The sequence below is a fragment of the Procambarus clarkii genome, chromosome 63 (assembly GCF_040958095.1).
Source record: "Procambarus clarkii isolate CNS0578487 chromosome 63, FALCON_Pclarkii_2.0, whole genome shotgun sequence".
NCBI lineage: Eukaryota > Metazoa > Arthropoda > Malacostraca > Decapoda > Cambaridae > Procambarus > Procambarus clarkii.
This window is the reverse complement of record NC_091212.1, coordinates 14,176,687-14,191,686: the sequence shown is the minus strand read 5'-3', so window position 1 is coordinate 14,191,686 and position 15,000 is coordinate 14,176,687. Positions and strand designations below refer to the sequence as shown.

The 15,000-nt window shown below is 46.2% G+C and overlaps 1 protein-coding gene across 19 annotated transcripts in view; it reads right to left on the bottom strand.

Moving 5' to 3' along the window:
• CrebB (Cyclic-AMP response element binding protein B) overlaps positions 1-15,000 on the bottom strand; it is a 123,296-nt gene that overhangs the window by 74,699 nt on the left and 33,597 nt on the right. For all 19 annotated transcript variants that reach the window (XR_011223575.1, XM_069308765.1, XM_069308763.1 and 16 more), the window contains one exon: positions 2,659-2,720. Coding sequence is in view for 18 of the 19 variants with exons in the window: in XM_069308765.1 (XP_069164866.1) it covers positions 2,659-2,720 (62 nt within the window). In the remaining variant the exon portion in view is untranslated. The remainder of the gene's footprint in view (positions 1-2,658; positions 2,721-15,000) is intronic.

Here is a 15,000-nt window from a genome sequence, read left to right as displayed (position 1 = left end):
CTATAACAACAACAACATAGTCTTTCTGCTGACATACTATAATCTTTAATCTTATGAAGCATACTACTTTACCGCATACAAATTTAAAAGATAACAATTTACAATAAGCACCGTGGTTATAAATTATGTATTCTTAACAAATACATAATTTATATAAATATGAAAACCATTACATATTAAATTAGATCTGAACAATCAGACGCCTCGAAACATACCACTTGCTCATTGACCAGTAGGTCAGGTTATCTTGAGGTTATCTTGAGATGATTTCGGGGCTTTAGTGTCCCCGCGGCCCGGTCCTCGACCAGGCCTTCACCCCCAGGAAGCAGCCCGTGACAGCTGACTAACACCCAGGTACCTATTTTACTGCTAGGTAACAGGGGCATAGGGTGAAAGAAACTCTGCCCATTGTTTCTCGCCGGCGCCCGGAATCAAACCCGGGACCACAGGATCACAAGACCAGCGTGCTGTCCGCTCGGCCGACCGGCTCCCGTTATTGAATTAATTTATACATTAAATAAATAATAATAATAAATAAATGTTTATTTAGGTAAGGTACATACATACAAGAGATTTTACAAAGTTTGTTGGATTAATAGATAGAGCTAGTACATACAATGCCTAAAGCCACTATTACGCAAAGCGTTTCGGGCAGATAAATATAGCGTAGGAGACCAGGATAACGAACAAAGGAGCACACGGGGTGGACATGACAAAATATAAATATAGAGGCGGCAGTGAACACAGACAAGGGTGAGCGAGATATTGGAAGGTCTTGGCTAACGTGTCCCCCGCTATTGTCCTTCCGTAACTCAAGGTCACACAGGTGAGAGCCCAGCCTCCTTCATACCTGCGGCCGTCTGTCATCACACTTGTCTCTCTCACACACACACACACACACACACACACACACACACACACACACACACACACACACACACACACACACACACACACACAGGTCACACACAGGTGAGAGCCCAGCCTCCTTCATACCTGCGGCCGTCTGTCATCACACTTGTCACACACACACACACACACACACACACACACACACACACACACACACACACACACACACACACACACACACACACACACACACACCACCACATGATCGCCACATTCAAGATTCTCAAGGGAATCGACAGGGTTGATAAAGATAGGCTATTTAACACAAGGGGCACACGCACTAGGGGAAACTGAGTGCCCAAATGAGCCACAGAGATATTAGAAAGAACTTTTTTAGTGTCAGAGTGGTTGACAAATGGAATGCATTAGGAAGTGATGTGGTGGAGGCTGACTCCATACACAGTTTCAAGTGTAGATATGATAGAGCCCAATAGGCTCAGGAACCTGTACACCAGGTGATTGACAGTTGAGAGGCGGGACCAAAGAGCCAAAGCTCAACCCCCGCAAGCACAAATAGGTGAGTACACACACACACACACACACACACACACACACACACACACACACACACACACACACACACAGTCGATCATGTGAAGAGTGCTTCTCCTCGCACCTTACAACACACCCACCACACTCATCACCCCCCCCCCGACCTATGAAAACATTGTACACGTAACAAACACCTCCCTTCCATATATTTACAACTAGCTAAGACAGAAAATATGTACCAATAGAAACATATACAACTGAAAAAAATGAATCCATTTTACCAACAAGCTCTCGATGATACAGTTTGGGTTCAGGACGGACCAAAACCTCGCCACTTTCTTACTTTTGGGCTGTGTGGGGTGGACGTCTAATTTTTAACCACGTCATTGTGAATGGTTTAAAATAATATTAATGATTGATATAGCGCCTCCACTCAGTAATTGAGTGGAGGCCTGGTCGAGAACCGGGCCGCGGGGACACTAAAAGCCCCGAAATCATCTCAAGATAACCTCAAGAAGCGTAAATTACACCATTTTTCTTCAACCACTTGTATTGACTATGCCACCAATGGTCAAGCCAAGCTTCCATCACAGTAATAGAGTAATGGAAGTCCCACTATGGTCTCAGGCACCAAATCATTTTCCACAGATGCCAAAGCCAACATGATATCGTCCTTCACTGCTCGACCCTGTCCATGGAGGACAGAAGAAAATGTATATATGCTAGTTAGCATTGTAAATGTGTGGCCACGTCTGTGGTAGAAAAAAACAAACTGCTCGACTGACCACATTCTCTACTCTCCCCCAGAAGAAGCTCGTCACACAATATAACATATAGTTATAATATAACTATATAACACACATAGTGTTATATTAGTCTACGTTTACACAACCTTTCAACAATCGCTACTTTAATTATCATCTAATAACCTGGTCTCGTTAGAGCTACTAATTAGTGCTAAGACTACAAAAGAAAACTACTTTGAAATTAGACTTTTAATATATTAAAAGCGCAGGAGCTTCTATATACTCTCAACCTTAGACAAACAAGTTAAAAGGAAAACGGTGAGATAGATACGAATGAACGAGATGAGAGAGAAAATGAAAGGCATACAAGATAGACTATTTATCTGGACTTGTCATTTACTTAAGAGAGATGAAAAGAGAATTCCCCTCTGACTTTACCTGACCACCTACCATGTTGCAATGGAAGGGGGGATGGGAAGGGGGGGATGGGATGGGGAAGGGACCTTACCTGATGCTCTCCATTGCAAAGCGGACATTGCGGTCTGCAACCTGCATCGTTGCGGCTTCCCACTAGAAGAAAACAAAAAACACGGTCAAAATACTTAAACCATACGACATACACTCAACACTGTTACACTGTACACGACAGAAGGGGAAAAACCATTCCACATACGACAAAATACAGCGAAAATTCCGAACGTTTTCGTGTTTCAACCCATTTTATCAAAGAATGTATTCGTTGTATTCATTGATAATGTGTTGAAACATTTAAAACGTTCGACATTTTAGTTTTAGTTTTCTACGTAGATAACTGGATAATTTTTTATACAGTTAAAACACCTAACTGAATCACGTGTTTTTTGTGATTATTCCTGCATGTATGCATGTACATATTAGGGGGGTACCACCACTGGTGCAGTTATAGGGACCCACAGCCTCAGAGAAGGGAACACAGAGCATTCAGGGAAAAACTTGCCATTTAACTCTGAATACGTAAGTGTTCGCTTCTCCTACCACCCCCCTTTTTTATAGTGTACACTTTATTATGCAAGGTTATACAGTTACATATCTGATTTTATACAAAAAATTAACATTAAGAGGACATATTATATATATTATATATATTATATATATGAGCGATACATATACAGTATATAACCTGTGACAACTAGCCTTGTACCATGCATGTAAACTATTTTGTGTAATAAAAGTTTGACATTAAATAAAGTTCTAAAATATACAATATATAGGGGGTGGTAGAAATGCGAGTACTCGACTCAAGTACACACGGCTCCCCCGGATGCTACATATCCTCCTCTTCAAAACCGAGGGTCCCTTGGCGACCACCACCCCCCCCCCCTCCCTCCCTCTCTCTCTCTCTCTCTCTCTCTCTCTCTCTCTCTGTTTCTCTCTCTCTCTCTCTCAGAGAGAGAGAGAGAGAGAGAGAGAGAGAGAGAGAGAGAGAGAGAGAGACCCCATACCCATCCCGTGGGCTGTGGGAGAAAAGGGTTACAGAGGCACATAATGGGGTCCCGTTAACAAGATCACAGTGACCGTGTAAGACTTCAGCAGCCAGCGCACCGTTAAGATCACAGTACAATCCGGAAGGAAGGAGAAAAACGAGACTATATACACATAATTATAAATCAAAATATAGGCCTATGAAGTGATTAGGATGACACGATAACACGATAACACAGGGAGGCGATAACTCCAGCGTGGCGAGGAACTTTGGTAGACAGGTGTGGGGGATTCAGTTCCGGAACCCACTACGTGTCTCTGTAGCCCTTAGCACCACCGCAAACACGATGGGTATGGGGTGCATAACAAAAGAAAGAATCAGAATTGAAAGATACATGTTGCCCCCCCATACACTATAAGACTACACCCAATTCCATCAGCATACCAGTTTTCCTATACCTGTTAGAGTGAGTGAGTGAGTGAGTGAGTGAGTGAGTGAGTGAGTGAGTGAGTGAGTGACTGTGTGAGTGTGTGAGTGAGTGTGTGAGTGTGTGAGTGTGTGAGTGAGTGTGTGAGTGAGTGTGTGAGTGAGTGTGTGAGTGTCCTGCCTTCCCTCCGACCCAAAAGCCTCTCCAAGGGTCATCATCCAAAATAACCCCCCCCCCCTTCATCCCCCAGGCGCCACACTAGAAACAACCACCACGATAACCAAACCGATAACACACAAGCCTTTACCGGACGCCAGCTGACGTCAGAAGCCACTGGTGACGTCAGCAACACGCGTCATCCGCGTCAGTAAGGCAATAACAACAACAACAGCACCCCCTCCCCCCCCCCCCCCCACCCTCCCCCCAGTGTAAAATACTCCTTGTTACAAACTGCACGAAGAAAGGTCCACTGGCTGACCTCTCCAATCATGCTCTATAAACAATGTTTAGGTTCTAAATACAGTTGTCAGACGCGTGTATTGTTTGCGCTGGCGAGTCTCCCTTCACTTTAAAATTACAGCTAACTGGTTTCAGCATAAGTTCACGTTAAGTTTTTTTTTTTTTTATTTTCCCCTTTCTGTATTTACCCATGGAAAATTGAAATAAACTTTCCCCCTCTTCCCCAACGTTAGAAAATTATCAAGAATTCCTCTAATTTATTGAAATTTCTGAACAGAATGTACTTATGATAAATAGGGCAGACAGCCATTAACATTATTTGGTGGACTTCACAGAAAATGGTGTGTGTGTGTGTGTGTGTGTGTGTGTGTGTGTGTGTGTGTGTGTGTGTGTGTGTGTGTGTGTGTGTGTGTGTGTGTGTGTGTGTGTGTGTGTGTGTGTGTGTGTGTGTGTGTGTGTGTGTCCGTCCGTCCGTCCGTCCGTCTTGCAGGTGGGATGAATCGTACAGCAACACGGGGACCACCTTTGTACAAATACACCTCTGAACACCGCTGTACAAATACCCAAATACACTTCCGAGTGTCGTTCCTATGTACTAGTATTAATACATGTACACAAAATTGTTTGCATCACAGCTTACAAAGAGTTTTCTGTCCCAATGGCGAGAGGTTCCGTCAGCAGCCGTGACCTACACCACCACCGGCAGGAGGTAAACAAACCCACATGGCCATGACACCCACAATTTAAACCTACATGTAAACCATTCTAAACCACACACAGCCCCGCTCCTGTGCCAGCTGGGTAAGTCCACTACGGGCTCACCATAGCCCGTGCTACTTAGAACAAATTCCGCCCCCCCCTCTACTGCGTGTTAGATTCACCAACCATAAAAACAGTATGTAAAAATATGCAATTAAAATACAACACAACTAGATATTATAGATATTCAACCCACAACATCCAGCGCTACTTTATACGTGACAAACCACACCCTAATAATATATGTTTTTTGGGGGGTTGAAAGGCAAAGAACACGCAAAGTGTTCAAAGAAATTGAATTGAAATTGAAATAATCAAGTGTCAATGTTTTTTATGTATGAGGGAGCCGGTCGGCCGAGCGGACAGCTCGCTGGACTTGTGATCCTGTGGTCCCGGGTTCTATCCCAGGCGCCTGCGAGAAACAATGGACAGAGTTTCTTTCACCCTATGCCCCCCCCTGTTACCTAGCAGTAAAATAGGTACCTGGGTGTTAGTCAGCTGTCAGGGGCTGCTTCCTGGGGATGGAGGCCTGGTCGAGGACCGGGCCGCGGGGACACTAAAGCCCTGAAATCATCTCAAGATAACCTCAAGATGACCCTCTGTCCTGCGTGACAGTGAATACCAACATTGTCCTCGCTTTAATAAGGCTTTATCAAAATCCTCAGATTAGGCAAAATTGTAATTAATTTTGTCAATAAAGATGTTAATAATAAATAAGTGTTTTTAATAATTATAACCTGTCTTATGTCTTGAAAAAAAAAAGTTTGAAAACCTCAAGAAAAGAGCTAAGAATTTTACAATGTCCTCGCTGACGAAAAACAAAAACAATAGGCCAAATTGGCTCTGACTTCTAGAACTGTGAATAGGAACTGGCTTAACAGTGAGCAGCACGAGACGGGTTACTAGGAGGGAGACATCTCCCGTCCACTACGGGCTCACCATAGCCCGTGCTTCTTGCCCCGCTCCTGTGCCAGGTAAGTTACCGGCTCACCATAGCCCGTGCTACTTGCCCCGCTCCTGTGCCAGGTAAGTTACCGGCTCACCATAGCCCGTGCTACTTGCCCCGCTCCTGTGCCAGGTAAGTTACCGGCTCACCATAGCCCGTGCTACTTGCCCCGCTCCTGTGCCAGGTAAGTTACCGGCTTACAATAGCCCGTGCTACTTGCCCCGCTCCTGTGCCAGGTAAGTTACCGGCTCACCATAGCCCGTGCTACTTGGAACGTGTTCCGAGTAGCTGAATCTATAACAACAACAGCGGGTTACTCGACATCATCATAATGGGAGGAATTAGCTGATGGCTCATGGTTCAGTTGGTTAATGATATGCACACAGACAGCCCCCCCCCCCCCACACACGGGAGACATCTCCCGTCACGCAGGGTGCAGTCGCACCTCCACAGATATCCAGTATCATAAGAACATAAGATAACTGCAGAAGGCCTTTTGGCTCATATGAGGCAGCTCCTATCTATAACCAGCCAATCCCACTCATATAAACATGTCCAACCCACGCTTAAAACAATCACCTATTGATACTGGTAATGGCTCAAAAGGGCCCCCACCACTTACGGGCTATTCATGCCCGTCCCACCTTTTGGGTGGCTTAATCTTCATCAATCAATCAATCAGCCCACACAAGTCAGTGTAGCAAACACACACAATCACGTTCTGGCACCTCACTCTATCGATGATTGATTGATTGATAAAGATTAAGCCACCCAAGAGGTGGCACGGGCATGAATAGCCCGTAATGACCACGGGCTCACCATAGCCTGTGCTATACATATTGTTCCCAGTAGCTGAATCTATAACAACATACCCAGCCTAGTTACAGCCCCGCTCCTGTGCTAGGTAAGTTCACAACGGGCTCACCATAGCCCGTGCTACTTGGAACTTTTTATTCAAAATAGCGAATCTTAAACAACAACATACCCAGCCACTTGGGGTGGACGGTAGAGCGAGGGTCTCGGGTCACTGAGGTCGGCGTTCAATCCCAGACCGTCCAAGTGGTTGGACACCATTCCTCCCCCCCCCTCCCCCGTCCCAGCCCAAATCCTTATCCTGATCCCTTCCCAGTGCTATAGAGTCGTAATAGCTTGGCACTTTTCCCTTATAATTCCCCCTCCCTCCCTCTCATACCAAATGAAGCAATTTCACCATTTCTTTCAAAACTGTAGTTAAGCAATGGCAATCTTATGTTATATGACGTAAATTGGTTAACGATGCAAGGTTGGTTTTAGTTCAGCAATGGCCAACACTTTGTGTACTTAGTGTAGTGTTCATCTGATGCATCACGCTCTTGTGATTTCTGTGTGTAACTTAGTGTACTTGATAAGAACTGAATTTAAAATGAATCAATGAAACGGGGAAAGTGTTGTCAATATACGTGTCCAAAAGGCGATGATACGGTATTAGGAATCAGGCTCATGGGGCGCTGTTTGGATCCTGGATAATGTTACCCATTATGCCTCAACAAAATTATAGTGCCACCTGTAGGCACTATATGTGCCCCTCTCTATACTATAGAATACGTTAAACTTCCTAAACTAATAAATCTAACTTGGTATTGTGTATAACCCTCCCCCCCCTCTTAAAAAAATAGCAGTGAACAGCGTTTGTGGTTATCGAACGTTGAACGTTTACGCTTTGATACAAAATATTAAATAAATAATTAAACTAACACTAATTGTGCACATAAAATATGATAACCGAGTACAAGAAATTTAAGGGAAACATTGAAATTTTATGAAATATAACTAAATAGTGATACCAAGCGGAAGTACAGAGCCATGATCAATGCTGCCCGTCCAATTTTGAACGTAAGAATGTAAACAAATAAGTCTAATTGTGGCTTAAAAATGTAGGATGCGTAGCTTCTGAAGATTGCGTAAACTAATTATTAACTATCAGGCATCTCAGCCACGTCATTTGAATTCTTGATTTACATTAAGACTTCTCGCATGTTCTACAACAGATCCAGTGAACAGACTTATAAATTAAATTGAATATTAATATATAAGGCAACTGTGTTCCTTCCCTATCACGGATGTTGACTAGACCACACACACTTAGAAAGTGATGGGACGACGACGTTTCGGTCAGTCCTGGCCCATCCTGAGGTTATCTTGAGATAATTTCGGGGCTTTTTAGTGTCCCCGCGGCCCGGTCTTCGACCAGGCCTCCACCCCCAAGGAAACAGCCCGTGACAGCTGACTAACACCCAGGTACCTATTTTACTGCTAGGTAACAGGGGCATAGGGTGAAAGAAACTCTGCCCATTGTTTCTCGCCGGCGCCTGGGATCGAACCCAGGACCACAGGATCACAAGTCCAGTGTGCTGTCCGCTCGGCCGACCGGCTCACCATTCTCGAGTCGATTGTCCTTGAGAATGACAATCGACTTGAGAATGGTCCAGGACGGACCGAAACGTCGTCGTCGTCCCTTCACTTTCTAGTGTGTGGCCTGGTCTGGTCAACATATTTCAGCCACGTTATTGTGACTCATCATCTACCACGGATGTGTTCGACTGAGTTCGCATGAGACTCGTGCCCCAAGTCAGCGAAGCCAGTGTCGAGCTAACACTCAAGTGCCTCCAGGGGCCTGGTAGCCTGGTGGATAGCGCGCAGGACTCGTAATTCTGTGGCGCGGGTTCGATTCCCGCACGAGGCAGAAACAAATGGGCAAAGTTTCTTTCACCCCTGAATGCCCCTGTTACCTAGCAGTAAATAGGTACCTGGGAGTTAGTCAGCTGTCATGGGCTGCTTCCTGGAGTGTGTGTGTGTGTGTGTGTGTGTGTGTGTGTGTGTGTGGTGTGGAACAAAAGTAGTTAGTAAACAGTTGATTGACAGTTAAGAGGCCGAAAGAGCAAAGCTCAACCCCCACAAACACAACTAGGTGAATACAGCTAGGTGAATACCACGGCAGTGACAATGCCTCACTCATCCGCTCTGTGTATTCACCAACACAGGCACGAACTTAGTCCAAATGTAATTAATGATAAGTTACTAGTTTCTCCGTGCATACTAACAAGGGGAAAGGTGGTAATGGCAGCTGGTAAAAGTAGGAGTCAGGTGGTAGTCTGAATGAAACTATGGGTCGTTTCATAGCTTTTGCTAGACGCCAGGCCTAACAACAGATAGGTTGGTGTTAGGTGTTAGGATAGATTGGGTAAATATAGGTCTATAGCCAAAAGAGGCAACCTACCATAAGTATTGACCTAGTTGTACTCTGCTCTTTCGGCCCGCCTCTCAACTGTCAATCAACTGTTACTAACTACTATTTTTTTCCACACACACACACACACACACACACACACACACACACACACACACACACACACACACACACGAAGAAGCCCGTGACAGCTGACTAACTCCCAGGTACCTATTTACTGCTAAGTAACAAGAACATCAGGGTGAAAGAAACTCTGCCCATCGATTCTCGCCAGCGCCGGGAATCGAATCCGGGCCACAGGATCACGTGTCCAGCATGAAGACTTGTGTGCCGTCTAATATTGATAAACATAAGTTACCATAATTCTATAAACAAAGACAGGAAGTAAAGATGTGCACCTTCTTCCTTCCTGGAGATACAAGTTGAGACGGGTACCAACCCAGTTAGTACTTGTAGGCCATTTTTTGTTACGATAGCGTAGGGGATTGATTGTTGCACCCCCCCCCCCCACTGTAGGTGGCTAGTTTATTGTGACCCCCATACCTTATCCTGTGAGCGGTAGGGGGGGGGGGGTTGGCACTAGACGGGATTGGTATGGAATGAACCGACCCGGCTCATGGTCGCGCTGCGTTGCTCAAGCGGCTAAAATGCCTGCAGACTTGACTCCTGTTCTTTCTGGTTACATGGCTCCTCCGCGCCTCATGGTCCACAAGTCCATGGCTCCTCCGCGCCTCATGGTCCACAAGTCCATGGCTCCTCCGCGCCTCATGGTCCACAAGTCCATGGCTGCTCCGCGCCTCATGGACCACAAGTCCATGGCTCCTCCGCGCCTCATGGACCAGAAGTCCATGGCTCCTCCGCGCCTCATGGACCACAAGTCCATGGCTCCTCCGCGCCTCATGGACCACAAGTCCATGGCTCCTCCGCGCCTCATGGACCACAAGTCCATGGCTCCTCCGCGCCTCATGGACCACAAGTCCATGGCTCCTCCGCGCCTCATGGACCACAAGTCCATGGCTGCTCCGCGCCTCATGGACCACAAGTCCATGGCTGCTCCGCGCCTCATGGACCACAAGTCCATGGCTCCTCCGCGCCTCATGGACCACAAGTCCATGGCTCCTCCGCGCCTCATGGACCACAAGTCCATGGCTCCTCCGCGCCTCATGGACCACAAGTCCATGGCTCCTCCGCGCCTCATGGACCACAAGTCCATGGCTCCTCCGCGCCTCATGGACCACAAGTCCATGGCTCCTCCGCGCCTCATGGACCACAAGTCCATGGCTCCTCCGCGCCTCATGGACCACAAGTCCATGGCTCCTCCGCGCCTCATGGACCACAAGTCCATGGCTCCTCCGCGCCTCATGGACCACAAGTCCATGGCTCCTCCGCGCCTCATGGACCACAAGTCCATGGCTCCTCCGCGCCTCATGGACCACAAGTCCATGGCTCCTCCGCGCCTCATGGACCACAAGTCCATGGCTCCTCCGCGCCTCATGGACCACAAGTCCATGGCTCCTCCGCGCCTCATGGACCACAAGTCCATGGCTCCTCCGCGCCTCATGGACCACAAGTCCATGGCTCCTCCGCGCCTCATGGACCACAAGTCCATGGCTGCTCCACGCCTCATGGACCACAAGTCCATGGCTGCTCCACGCCTCATGGACCACAAGTCCATGGCTCCTCCGCGCCTCATGGTCCACAAGTCCATGGCTGCTCCGCGCCTCATGGACCACAAGTCCATGGCTGCTCCGCGCCTCATGGTCCACAAGTCCATGGCTGCTCCGCGCCTCATGGACCACAAGTCCATGGCTGCTCCGCGCCTCATGGACCACAAGTCCATGGCTCCTCCGCGCCTCATGGACCACAAGTCCATGGCTGCTCCACGCCTCATGGGCTGCTCCGCGCCTCATGGACCACAAGTCCATGGCTGCTCCGCGCCTCATGGACCACAAGTCCATGGCTGCTCCGCGCCTCATGGACCACAAGTCCATGGCTGCTCCACGCCTCATGGTCCACAAGTCCATGGCTGCTCCACGCCTCATGGACCACAAGTCCATGGCTGCTCCACGCCTCATGGTCCACAAGTCCATGGCTGCTCCACGCCTCATGGACCACAAGTCCCACGAGGCTCCTCGTGGGTTTCAAATCAGAATATACTCACTATGGCAGTGAGAAATGTTTACAGCTTCCACCCACTTATTATCGATTTTAGCTCGAGACTTTTGTAGCAGATGGCTTTGAAGATTTCCTAAGTATTACTCCTCCATCGCACCCCAAATTCCTGACTGTCTCAAGATGCTTCCACTGGGAGTTGAAGACACAAAGAGTTTTAATTACTTTAAACTAGTTTTTCTCCATTTCATTTCTTGCGTTTCTGGTTAAATCTCAGTCAAACCTTAGATGTGTTTCCGAATGATAAATCGCCAAGGTGTGTGAACTGGAGTTTGTTCAGGTTACTGCCAGCTCTTCCAAAGTTCAGACTGAAAGTTCAGACTGATGGCGGCCTGTCATCAACCCGTCTTCACGGTTAATGCTTGTCTATTTAGACGCAACACATGCATGCATACACAAAACCCTAAACGAAATAAATATACACACACACACACACACCGAGCCAAAGATAACACATCAATACGTCTGGGCAGTAGTGAACGTTTGTACGCATATTTACAGTAAAATCATATACTCTGCAATATTCATGCAAGAATATTGCGGAACGGACAGTCTTCCCTACACATTAGATCGACAATGATGGTTTTCTAAGTTGGTGCCTCACCACTCAAACTTGTGTATTTGCTTGGTAATTTGTGTCTTATGCTTGCATAAAATTGTGTAGAGTGGCATAAGAGAATCTGTAGAAGACCTATTGGCCCGTATGAAAAAGTTTCAAAGAAATAGGTTTGTCTACCCGATGCTTGAAACTTCCAGCGAGGGTAGTTGGTTGGTGACGTTCCATTGATATGCAACATATTTCCCAACCACCAATTTGTCTATTTCTATAAATCTAAACATATCCTCTGCCTTGATATCTCTCTCCACCTCTTCCAAGCTTTCCCTCTTGCTTCAAGGCACTGTAAAACCACAGACTGAAATTGTGTATTGATCCATTATTTTGATGGTATGAATCTCTCTACCTTCTGAACCACACAGGATAGCATACCTAGTGGGACCACTGTGGGACCACTGTGGGACCACTGTGGGACCACTGTGCAACACATTGGTTCCGCCTCTCAACTGTACATCGTGGTGATGTGTTGCTACCCCTTTTCTAACAATCTTCATCACCTTGCATGGTGAACAAGTTCAGGACACTGGCCTGTAGTTCAGTGCCTCTTATACAGCTGTAAACCTTTTTGTTTATTGGATCTACGTTAGCTGTCTTCCATTTCTTGTGACCTATTATACACTATTGAGTGTCGGACGCATAGTGCTTCAGTTCACTCTTTTAGTATCCAGGTTGAGATTCTGTCTGATGCCCGGACCACACACTAGAAAGTGAAGGGACGACGACGTTTTGATCCGTCCTGGACCATTCAAGTCGATGAGAATGGTCATCGACTTGAGAATGGTCCAGGATGGACCGAAACGTCGTCGCCCCTTCACCTTCTAGGGTGTGGTCTGATCAACATACTTCAGCCACGTTATTGTGACTCATCGCCAGCATTCTGTCTCTAATCTCAAAATCTTAAAAGACCCTCCTAGTTCCCTCTATCAGTTCATTCACTGCTTGCTCTATTATGACAACCTTGTTGAGTTCTCCACACTCGGGGTCATTCTCGGTAAACATGTTCTCCCCTTTACTCAGTTTCATTGCCTGTTCTTCCACTGCTTTCATCCTATGAGACTGTGAAGCAGTTTTAGTTGGGTCTTGGCTTTATTATCTGTCATTGTCATACTGTCTCTGCTTCTCTTCTCACACCGGGGTGCTCATTTTTGGCCCTCTGGCATCTTCCTCTGCTCTCTGGGGTTCTGTTATGTATGTGGTTACTCCGTGTCCTTCAACTGAACCGTTTGGCTTCCCCACATGCCTGAATGAACCACAGATTTTTCAATTGCATTTTGCATTAATTGTTTTTCCTTTAGAGCTGGGTAAACCTGCGTACTGCCTCCTGGTACTTCTGGATGATGAAGTCCATCATGTCTTGTACAATATTTTCTCAGAGTTCTGTTTTCCAGGGTATTTCTATTAGAATTTGCACATCTCGTCGTAGTTTCCCCTTCGGCATGATTGGAAATGTAGATGTTTATCTCTCAGAATGTTTGGTAATATGTTTATTGTTTGTGATGTGTTTATATGTATGTATTAACACGATGTACTGAACGGGGTGAGAATAGCTTGAGCTACCTCATCCCTTTGTGTGTATTTTACCTCAATAAACTTATTCCAATTTCCCCTTCGGCATGCTAATCCTTTGCTGTTTGGTCTAGTCCTTGAGTAGGTTATTCCTACTTTCACTAGATATTTGAACAGTACAAAAGTGGCCACTCGTTCTTATGTGGGCTTCTTGTCTCACTTTCCCCGTGTCTGTCTGGTCCAGAAGATGACTCACTGATGAAGACTAAAGTCACCCAAGAGGTGGAACGGGCATGAATAGCCCGTAAGGTTCAGAAGAGAGAGAGAGAGAGAGAGAGAGAGAGAGAGAGAGAGAGAGAGAGAGAGAGAGAGAGAGAGAGAGAGAGAGAGAGAGACATAAAACAGGTAAGCGAGCGAGACGAGAGATGCGGATCAGGCAAGAGAAAAATGTAAGAAAAATCTGTTACATTATTTCAAGAGAAAGAATGTACGAGAGACATTCACCTGGACTGTACGGGTCACGAACCGCGGACCCCGCGCCTGTGAAGCCGTAGCACTATCAACTAAGCTATAAACACTCTTTAAAAAAGGAAATTTTTCTAAAGCAGCATCCTACTGCATACTGAAATTGTCAACGTTCCCTGACCACCACTACTACTACTGAAGCCCAGAGGAATGTTATTGTTGTTTTAGATTCAGCTACTTAGAACAAAAGTGCCAAAGTAGCACGGGCTATGGTGAGCCCGTAGTGGACTTACCTGGCACAGGAGCGGGGCTGTAACTGCTCTAAGAGGAACTCCGTCCGTGTCATATAAACTGCCAGTCACACTTCCCTAGAAATAAACATTCCAGTCACCTGAACTGTGAATGAATGGAAGGTTTATTTCCACAGAAGTGTGGATGGCTTTTTAAAACGTAAGAATAAGAGGAACGGCAAGAATAAGAAAAGAGGCAAGAATAAGAAAAGGGACGAAAATAAGAAAAGGGGCAAGAATAAGAAAAGGGACGAAAATATGAAAAGGGGGCGAGAATAAGAAAAGGGGCAAGAATAAGAAAAGGGGCAAGAATAAGAAAAGGGACGAAAATAAGAAAAGGGGCAAGAATAAGAAAAGGGACGAAAATAAGAAAAGGGACGAAAATAAGAAAAGGGGCAAGAATAAGAAAAGGGACGAAAATAAGAAAAGGGGCAAGAATAAGAAAAGGGACGAAAATAAGAAAAGGGGGGCGAGAACATTCAGGTACCTATTTGCTGTTGGGTCAACAGGCGCATCAGGTGA